This window comes from Varroa jacobsoni, unplaced genomic scaffold (assembly GCF_002532875.2).
Source record: "Varroa jacobsoni isolate VJ856 unplaced genomic scaffold, vjacob_1.0 scaffold_1297, whole genome shotgun sequence".
NCBI lineage: Eukaryota > Metazoa > Arthropoda > Arachnida > Mesostigmata > Varroidae > Varroa > Varroa jacobsoni.
The window spans coordinates 215,136-225,502 of record NW_019214199.1 but is presented as its reverse complement, the minus strand read 5'-3'; the positions used below and the strand labels follow the sequence as shown (position 1 = coordinate 225,502).

The window sequence follows — 10,367 nt, the reverse complement described above, 5'->3', positions numbered from 1 at the left end:
AAGAGGAGTAAGGAATTTACACGACTCTCTATTCTTCCCGAAATTCATTCATTGTCTTGTATCAATTTTTCTTGAATTATAACATTCTCAGCTATTATCTCCTCAGGAATATATCCGTGAATATAACTTTTTAAATGTAGCAACAAGGAGTCTTCTTATAGGGATAAGATATAAAACCGACGTGGGTTTTGCCTGATTCATCTACGGTTTCTCCAACAGACCTATGAAACGGCAGGGCGTTTAACGTTTATAATAATTCTTTACCTTCCAGATCACTGATCAATGGTGATATTCGTTTGCCAACGCTCACCTTTGAACCACCATTGCTTGACATTTTTTCGTTCATGATTGCCATGGCAAGATGCTCAAAAGAGATGCTTAATAACAACTTAGACCGCATCACTTCTTAAAATCAGATGTTAGTCCTGCTCCGCTGAAGTAAGCCCAAATCAAAATCCACAAAAATTAAGCGACAAAAAAATATCATTCTCCGCCATTTTCGTCCCCATTTAGAGCCAATGTAAACTATGATTTTATATAATATAGAATCTTTACGCGCACGGGTTCCGCAGACATCCACGTTTACCATAAATCAAACCACACCATATAAAAAGGTCTCTAGAGGAGCGGATAATGCGACAAGTTAAGAGATAACACTGAGCACGACTTATACCTTTACACTGAGGTGGAATTGATAGTAAAGTTTTAGCCGATCGAATGGTGACTCTGAATAGTTTAATATTCAGACCGTTCAGGTATACCTAATGAAGCAGACGGCGTCCTTTGGTAAAATACCGCGCATAAAAAATAGCTTGTCAGATGATTCCTTTGAATGAAAGATATATGCATTAGAAATTGCGGCCCAGTGTCCAAATGCCGAGGACGTGATTTGAATAAATACAAAAATATTGTATTGAGTCTACCATATATCATATATACAATGTGTGTCAAGAAATGAAAGTGATGCTTTTGTTTATCACAAAATCTTTATCAGTCAAAGATTAGATCTGTTTCGCATTTCAGCGGAAGTAGTATTACCAGGGGGCAAAAATGTCTCACGATTTGAAGACCTGTTGAAGTATCCTTGTCAACCCATTGAACTTAGAATTCCGTACAGATTTGTAATATTGGATGGGACGGCCAGCATGCTTCTAAGTGTGAGAGAACTTCGTTAATGTTGGTTAAAAATTCACTTAGTCTTCATCTATTTCAGCAAAACACCATCCGATCTACCCAAGTAATCCACTTCATTAACCTTTGCTTGCTACTGTTTTTTATGGCTGTACAAGATCATTTCTATTGACGATTAAAACTCGTCACGCTACTCGTGCATTCAAAACGTATTGACAGTAAACATCGTAGCACACAGATTCTTCTACACATATACATGTATATGTAAATCGAACCAAAAGAATCAGTCGATCTTTGCAGACTCCGTTTCTATTCAAATAACTACTAAAAAATTAAATAATATAATTATTTGAGAATTTTGCACCTATTCTCTGCGAGTTTTTATGTCAAAATGATATGACTAACCAATATCACTCGACCTCGCTAATTGTTGATAACTGAGAGACACATGACAAAAATCGGTATACTGCATAACCCATAACAGACAAATCTTGTACTTAGTTGATCGATAGGTAACAGTAGTATATATATATATATATAATAGTGAATATATTTTATATGTAAAACAGTTAATATATTTACAGTTTTCGATGGGCACGATCGTGATTTACATACACACACGCAGAGATAGATATGGCTGTTCTCATTTAGTTGGCGCGGGCCAATCTTGCTCACGAGAAATCTTAGAAACGATTTTCTTTTCTTACGTGTGTCCCGGAACAGCCTTCGGCTCGCGACCCTTTCCTGGGTCTATAAACAAATACTGCTAAGATTTCCATCCGTTGACTATCGAAGGCAATATTTTTGTTGTTGTTTTTGCATCAATTTTAAAGACGGTCACACATCGTTGTGGGCCATTTTGGAGTTCGGAACGAGTTCTCATTATCTGTTAGTTTTCGCACTTCGAGGTGTCCTAGATTGCTGCGCTGCCATACGTTGCCGCTTTTACGTAAGTTTATCGTCTTAATCCTTTACTATATGATAACTCAGTGATTGGCTTTTCATTCATTTCGTTATACGCAGTTACACGTTAGTTGAAAAGGAAATTCATTAGCAATGCTGATCGGTAGTGCTCCCCAAGTGCAAAAGGTGAGCGCAAACAGCATTCGTTGCGAGTAGGCGGATCATCTCGAACGTTCTCTGCTTTTACCAAGACGATTTTTAACTCTAAGTGTGACAGAGGCAGCGGGTTCTGTGTACAATTGAGTGGTTCGCCATTTTTGAGATGGAGTTGGAGTCATACACGAATGTCATACTCCGACAGTCGTTGCGGGAGCTCTTGTCGCCACACTCCCCGCTGTGGCCAGAGGTTAAAGTATTTATGTCAATCTGCAAAAGCGCTGGTCAACGGCTTCCGCCCGAAGTGCAAGTCTGGAATATGATGAATGTTCGAAAGGGTTTAAAGCGCCTGCTACGACTGAGTCCTTTGTATGGCTCTACCGACGGTGTGGTTGATACCAGTAAGAGTAACAAGATTGAACTTAAAGCTGTAAGAACCTCAGGGGCAAAATGTGAGGATCACGATCCCGTTCAGGTAAAGCTGTTGTTGCGTTGGATCGTCGAGCGGATTGAAATTGCAGCGGCATATGCCCTGCAAAGGCTACGCATCGGGCACCAGGTTGGTTTTTTCTTTTATCTTTCTCGACAATATCAATTTTAGTTAGTTGCTCATTTTTCTTCTATTGAAGTGCTTTATGTTTTCTATAGGCGGTTTAGTTCGTATAGTTTGGTGTTGTTGTATGGTATAGAGGCTTAATCGCAGAGCGTGTACAGATCTTCCTTTTTTGGTATTTTTAGTTGGTCTTCACGAACTACGTATTTGAATTAAACTTAATACTCAATGGTATCATTCAGTTGGAATATAACCACTAACTTGATATTTCCATATTTAAGGTAAATTGGATCTCTGCATTATTGGCAAGCCTTGCCCGAATTCGACAATTTTGCATTGAAATTCTTGAGAAGCTTGAACACAAAATAGTAAAACATAGCGCTACCAAGCAACATTTTGACGAAGGGGTGCCGTTAGACAGGGCAACCTTTGTCCAGCTTAAAGCAGGACTCTCGGCTAAGTCACAGCTTAAGCTCAGTTCGGCAAACGCAAGATCTAGCGAGACCGCTACCGATGTAAAAAGTCAAGTCAATATACCAAGCTCTTCAACTACAATCCAACGCGGCAAGCGACAACGATCTACTGCTATTAAGGAACAAGCGTGCGGTATTGCAAAGACTTCGGATGATGCACGCCAGCAGGGGAGCAATGCCGAGAAATCAGATACCTGTGTAACTAAAGAGAAGCAATCAAAACATCCTATAATTATAGAACTCAGAAGCCATATAAAACAACTGATGAAAGGCAAATCAGCCATGACTAAAACCGCACTTAAAAAAATCTATGGTATTGCCTTGAAAAGAAGTCGTTTCTATGCCGCCGGCGATGATCGATCTATACGTAAACTATGCAAGGTAGCCTTGCACAAAGCTCAAGCAAGTGTAAATAAATAAATCTGTACAGTTTTTGATCGAATAAGTTGTAAAATGATGGAATAGATAGAATGATAGAATTCATTAAATTCAAACTCATTCGTTCCCTGCAACCAGTTGAAGATAATCTTTCCAATTATTTTCGTGAAACTTGTTAGCTTAAGTTTCTCCTGTAATAAAAAAAGATGGCAAGGCCAATCACAATAGTTAAACGTATGCACTCAATTATATATTTGCTTTAGTGTCTCAAGGAAGAAAGAACGAAAGTTCCACGAAATTTTTATTTTTCGATGTCTGAAATGCGATCAGAAAGTACACTTTATAGCTAACTTGAAATCGTACTAGCTGTTAGACAATGTTAAGAAACATCGCAAAAAATTATTCGGTTTACAAACAGAGTAAAAATCTAGATGTAGTATGCTATAACTGTGGGTCTCAGGTAGTTAAAAGAAATTGTGTTATGTTAATGGATTGTGAAACAGTTAAGCTATATCTAGATGCTGTTACCATACTTTAATGATAAGACCGATAAAAACTCCCGCACCTTTGTTCCTACTGGTTCTATTTTTCTCAATAAAATCGCTTTGGCAGTGCTGTACATACATAATATATATATGGAAAATAAGTTTAATCATTTGGATATAATTTGTTATGTAGGTGTAGAAGTTATTATGATCAGTGCAATCTCAACCGTTTCCCAGTGATTTATTAGAATTAATAGCAAGCGATAAGTCTCCACAAAATTTCAACTTCTATTGAAACTTGTGTATGTAATTTGGTTTCAGGTATGTAACTTAAAGATCTTTGTACTCATAACGTAGCCGCCAAGTTAAGTCGGATATATTTCTTAGTCCTTTAATAACAATAATGATGATATAAATAGAAATAATAAACTAAGTTCTTATTATTTCTGGTACTTCTCAGGAACTGGTGGACTTGCAGCTGCCCTTAGGAATTTGGTTATATTCAAAACAAACTCAAGAAAACGCCGGAAAAAGGGAAATGGGTTTCTTTAAAGTCTTGAAAGAACTAGCGACTAACCCTGTATTGTATGTCTCAGTTCCTGGTCTTATTGTGATGCATTATGGTTGGTTCAAATTACAACAGGTAATGACAATACTTGTTTGTAAATATATATATTAATAGACTGAATTTGAATCTTCATAGTTTCGCCACCAGTTTGAACCAGTTTCGTAGCATATTCATGTACGAAACTGGTCCACAAGTATAAATCTACTTTGGCTTTAATTTAAGTTCTATAAGTAAGTTACCAGTAGGCCTTTTATTCGCTCTGTACAGTATATCTATTAATTAATTTCGTCCCGTGCTTTTCTACACTATACATTACCTGTACCCAAGTAAAGTTCAATCGTGGCTTTTAGGTGGTCGTTCAGTCTTCTTTTTAATCGATAAGTTGGGTAATCTCAGCAATATCTAACGTAATTAATTAACTTATAGGTTTAAGCTTTTGTTGGCTTGTTTTTTTTAGTTGTGTGATTTATTACGCACGGAGAGGTTAGCTTAAAAACCCTATAATTGAAGGTCTGTCTCGGCTCTGTCTGGTTGGCTAGCTGCTGCTATATTTCCTGGATATTACTTGTAACTTAACCACATGCTACATCCACTCCCTCTAAACCGGATTAGACTAAAGCGTGGAACGGTTCAACAATGAAAGAAAAGGCCAGGCAAGTGGCCGGACCCTCTTATCGCTCGAAGACCCGGCTGCATTAGAATGTTTTCAGAAAAATACGTAGACAATGAACAGTCTCAGTTGGTAGCACGCAACAACAATTTTAAAGATCAACGGTTGATATTTTTATTTGGTATTGCTCTTGTGGGTACATTCTCATTTTTTGATTGCCTCGGCTAGTCAAACAGAGTTCAAGAGACCTATTATACACAAGGAGATGCCGTGAAGGTGTCAAACACGGTCAACATTTTTAGCCGTAGGGGCAATGATGTGGCGCTAAGCTTTAATCAATAAAACCGTGTCTTAAATTATTATAAAACAAAAATTTACCGGTTTTATAGCCATTCAGCGCTCATGTATTTATACACTTTTTAAATATATTGTCAATTAGATGAAAACGTCGTTTGTTTGCTGGTTGGTTTCAAATGTCTTTTTTTGTCAGGCTAAGCGTCAATTCACGTCTGATCTAACACTTTGACTATTGTAATGTGTGGTGTGCGTAACTTAATATTTATTCTAGAACAAAGATCTTGTCCCATCAGAACAACAATTTACAGAACAGCCAATTTTGATTATATCGAGATACATCTACACGGGGCTGAAAACGGGAACGTGGGATATGGAGGCTGCCCGTGCAGCTGGAAGGCCCAAAAGCAGCGAAGGCAAATGTGAAAAGTAGTTTTCGGCTCTGCAATTGAAATCAGTTCAATAAGCAAGAAAGGAGGCTGCCATCGGTAGAGTTGAATCACTGCGAGAGGTTAGTGAGCATACGCCGAACAGCTGTGTGTGTGGTGGCTGTATGTCACTAATAGGAAACTAATCCTAAAAAGATGAATACAAAATAATAAAACAGAATTAAGCCGATTGTACAGTGTTGTATCTCTTTTTGTTTCCTTTGCATGATACGCTTCTTTAATCATGTAAAGTTCGTGGTGGGCGTCTTCTCCCGCCAATAATAAAATAGGTTGCAATCCGATTTTACTGGACGATACAGTGGTTGTTGTATAAGATTAATTTGGTCTAGATATATTACACATAGTAAAGATAGTAATACGACATAACGCGAGCTTGGCCCACTTGATCGGACGCACGTTGGTTTCATGCCCGTCAGTTTATCTACATCTAACTAGCATAGTGATGCACTGAATTCGATTGAAGTAACTCGTTATGTGCTGTACCCTGTTCACTGAACTCGATTCTTCGTCGGGCAAGCAACAAACAGGTAAACGATGATAGTTAAGGTTTGCTAATATACTTTACTTTAATTTTGTAGTTTGCGTTATGGATGTTGTTATTTATAACAAGCATGAAAAGCTCTGTTTATATTTGATTATCGCCAGTGTCAAGTCGGCGGACTTCTATAGTTGTAAAACAGCAGGTTCTCAATCAATGTTAATATTGGAGTTTTGTTTTACGTCAGTTGTGATAATGATAATTATTACTATTGTTTTCAACAGCTGTGACAGTGGATGCTTCATCATTTTGGTAAGCTATCTTAACACAATTGTGCTATATATTTATAGGAAATCGCGAAATTACTTTATAGTGTATTGCATCATTGTGAGACACAGTTCCTTAATACAACCCTCGCAAATAGTTGCCACTACAGATACTGAGAACTAACAAACTTAATTGGATGTGGCAGACTTGAAATGCATTCTTTACTTGTGCACTCAGTCTTTTCTGTGTACGGATTATCTATTAATTCCTTGGTAGGTTATCCTTGCGGAGTACCCACAAAAATATTTGTGATTTGCAGAATGAGCTATTTATAAAGTCATGTTTACCTTAGGTATTTTGATTGAATATAACGACCAATTTAATAACAACAATATACCCTATATGCTTCGGTGCGTGCCGCCTGTCTATGTTTATAATTAATCGTGAATAACAGTAACTCATCCATTTCAATTTAATAAAAGTTGGGTGTTTGTATGTGTGCTAAGCGTCTAGTCAAAATTTATTAGGCGATTGGCAGAGATCACCCGTTTTAGCAAGAGTTATGTGTACTGCTCTATTCCGCATGTTGTGTTGTTACTACAAGCTAACTCAAATAGTCCCATTGCCTACAGATTATAATTAGCGAGTCTTTGGGGAAACTGAAGAGAAAGACGAAGGAGAGGAAGTTTTGATACTTTAAAGGCAACCAGTGAAAAGCGCGAAATTTCCAAGTGCGACTTGTAGTTGTCCCGTAGCACGCTCAGTGTAAACCGCGTAACGGCCTGATCTTATGTTGGAACAGAAAGTAGGTCTATTCAGTTTGTATCCTAGCATCAGCACTGGGATTCATCAAAGGTCTACCACCCGAGCTCCTGTCGTCGCCGTTCGAACTCCCACTGTTGCCACTCGACTTAGTCTTCGACAGCGGAGCTCATTGACAGCATAGCATCCCAGCTCTTTCGGCGTCTAGAGCCGGCTGTGTATCACACGTGGCTTGCGGACGTTAATAAGATCGACGCCGGCACCACCAAGACAGAAAACAAGGTAGCGGGTAGACGAGAGTGTGTCTACGAAAATGAAGCCACTCAAGCAGCCTTCAGCTCTGATTACTAAAGTGCGGCCAACTGAAGGATAGTCACACAAATTTAATAAAAATTGAAACCGACAAGGCCATCGTTCAAAATGTAATCCATTGAACGAATGTTGCTTATCTAACCGATAACGTTAAATAGATTTTTGGAATGATATTACCGTCTGACACGATTTACCACCTAATATTTACTCGCAGGTATTATGGAACATCTTCGAGTTGAATAGAAGGAGTAGGCACGTCCTCGGCCATCATAGAAGACAGAATAGAGGAGGAACAGACAGATTTGAAGCGCTCAACATGGAGCCGCGGCTCACAGGAGTGACCATTATCTACTTCATCGTTAACTTTGCTTCTGGATATTAAATTTCTCTGGCTCAGTAGTTTCTTTCTAGCACATTGTCATTCCTTCATGGTCAGTAGGTATCACAGTTGCAACGGATACGATTAAAATGCCGCGATTTTCTACAACACGACGGTCTGTAAATGCAGTCAAGATAGGGACCGACGTAGATTGACAGAATTGGAGACATACAGTCATATGATATGATATTCATTCGAGGACAATTGTGAAAATAGGCCTTTCGATGGACAAAACCTATCTAAGGCAGCCTAAAAGCGCCAAAAATCCACCAAATGGTTCGCCGACCTTCATTATATCTGAAGTAGTGTTTAAGGACTGCACTTGACGCACAAGTACCAACATGTACTCTTTGCTTAACTAGACTAAACGATAGTAAAAAGTACTGTATTCATTAGAGTAGGAGATGAACGGGTAACGTGGCTTTAATTCAGTCAGAGGAAAAGTGTTACTTTTTTTCCGGCCCAAAAAGAGTAGGTTTGGCTATCGGCGATTGATTTAATCTAAGGCATAGCGGTATTCTGGCATTTTATTGATTTAACGGTAGCCGCTATGTACGGCCCATCGTTTCCAATCGGTGCTGGTGTTTGGTTGAAAAAAGATCAAAAACCTTCTACCATATGCTTACATGTCGGGTAACGAGACGAACCGTTTGATGACGACTGCATCTGCGCTAATTCTAAACCCCGTTCTACCACACAACTTCGTCTATGGATATGCAATCCGTATCTTATGAATATTGTAGAAGCGACCTGCTATAAGGACCGATCTTGCACCTCTATATTAGAACAGTGAAAGTGCAAATTAACAAATAGATGGCATTGCAATAGACCTTAACTTAATCATATTTACACAAAGTTTATGTAAATACACCAGGAAAATAAAATAAATGGATATAAATACACAGGCATTATATATAATGCTTATATTAAATAATATTAGATATTAATTCGGGGGCTGACTTTATCCCAAATTAGGCTGTGTAAATTTCTATATGAGGCAACATATATATTGCGAGTGTCTGTAAAGCGCATCGGTATTTGAGTTAACTTCAATGAACAGAATTAAAGTGAGTTTTTTCACAAGTATTTTATTACATTTTAAAAGACATGAAACATTGCAGTTAGAAAAATGTTATTTAAGCTTTGAGAACTGCATAATGTCTGGTTGGTTTACTGTTCCTACAAATAAAGCCTATAATTCCTTCCAAGATTGCATATAGAATATGTCATGGGAAGTAAAGTAATATGATTTCATCTAGGATAACTTTAATATATAGCTCGACGTATTACTAACTTATATAATACTTAAAGGGAAGTCGCAGCTAGCCGTGATTTTACAATGCTCTTGCTCGCATAAAATAAACATTGCTAATGTTAAGACCTGAAAGGAACGGAAAAAGTTTCATCAAACCGACTAGGCCCCTTGAGGTATTTACCTAATAGAGTTCCTACTTTGGTCTTTACTCAGTTCCAGCTTAATGTTAGTGTCTATTTTCAAACAATTGGAGACGGTGCCTTTTTTTACCGCAGGTCTGTCTAGCTGTGGCTTGATTTTAATTTCCGAGAGTGGCTCGGTCGTTTTCACTGTGAGGAAAAAGTTTATTACATATATATATATATTTTGCGGTAAATTTTTTAAAGTTCTATGCGTGGCACTCGCTACACTTTCCTGTGGGGACTCTCGAAATTTCTCAATTTTGCCATCCTTAGCATAGTCAACATCCTAACTTTCAACCGGCACAAGACGCAATATTTGAGAAATTAAATTGAATTCATACTATTAAGTATATTCTTTTTATTATTATTATTATTACTACTACTACTATTATTATTATTATGCATATTTTTTTAGGACTATAGAAAATTACTTACGTAAATAAATCTAATCGAGCATCCACATCGTAGTATACAACACACTTCTTTTTGCGCAATTCTACAACCACACACACTTTAATGGTACAAGCGGTTTTAAAACATCCCAATAACGGATACGTTTTGGAGAGGGGTCGGCGAATCTGTATTAGCATGAAAATCTGGATATGCGCGTGTGTGGAAGTAAACGGAGGCAAAAAAATCTACTATTCCTGCCGCCGGCGTTTTCTGACTTTCGGGTCCATCCCTCTCTTGGTAATTTCGTTGTCAAGCAGGACACGAAGTGAAATTGATCCT

The 10,367-nt window shown here is 38.0% G+C and overlaps 2 protein-coding genes and 1 long non-coding RNA gene across 3 annotated transcripts in view; 2 read left to right on the top strand and 1 right to left on the bottom strand.

The window, feature by feature from the left end:
- LOC111268526 (atrial natriuretic peptide receptor 3) overlaps nt 1-1,823 on the bottom strand; it is a gene marked incomplete at its 3' end in the record, with an annotated part of 48,082 nt that extends 46,259 nt beyond the window's left edge. Inside the window, 1 exon segment of the mRNA XM_022847561.2 lies at nt 1,714-1,823.
- Nucleotides 1,824-1,894: 71 nt separating this feature from the next.
- LOC111268527 (uncharacterized) lies at nt 1,895-4,240 on the top strand. Its single transcript, XM_022847562.2, has 3 exons — nt 1,895-2,080; nt 2,304-2,749; nt 3,025-4,240. The coding sequence occupies exons 2-3, from the start codon at nt 2,357-2,359 to the stop codon at nt 3,634-3,636; spliced, it is 1,005 nt and encodes a 334-aa protein (XP_022703297.1). The 5' UTR covers nt 1,895-2,080; nt 2,304-2,356; the 3' UTR covers nt 3,637-4,240.
- A 2,557-nt stretch (nt 4,241-6,797) lies between these two features.
- On the top strand, nt 6,798-9,413 carry LOC147752367 (uncharacterized). The gene is made up of 2 exons (XR_015314264.1): nt 6,798-7,789; nt 8,034-9,413. It is a non-coding gene; the product is annotated as an uncharacterized LOC147752367 (long non-coding RNA).
- The last annotated feature ends 954 nt before the right edge of the window (nt 9,414-10,367 follow it).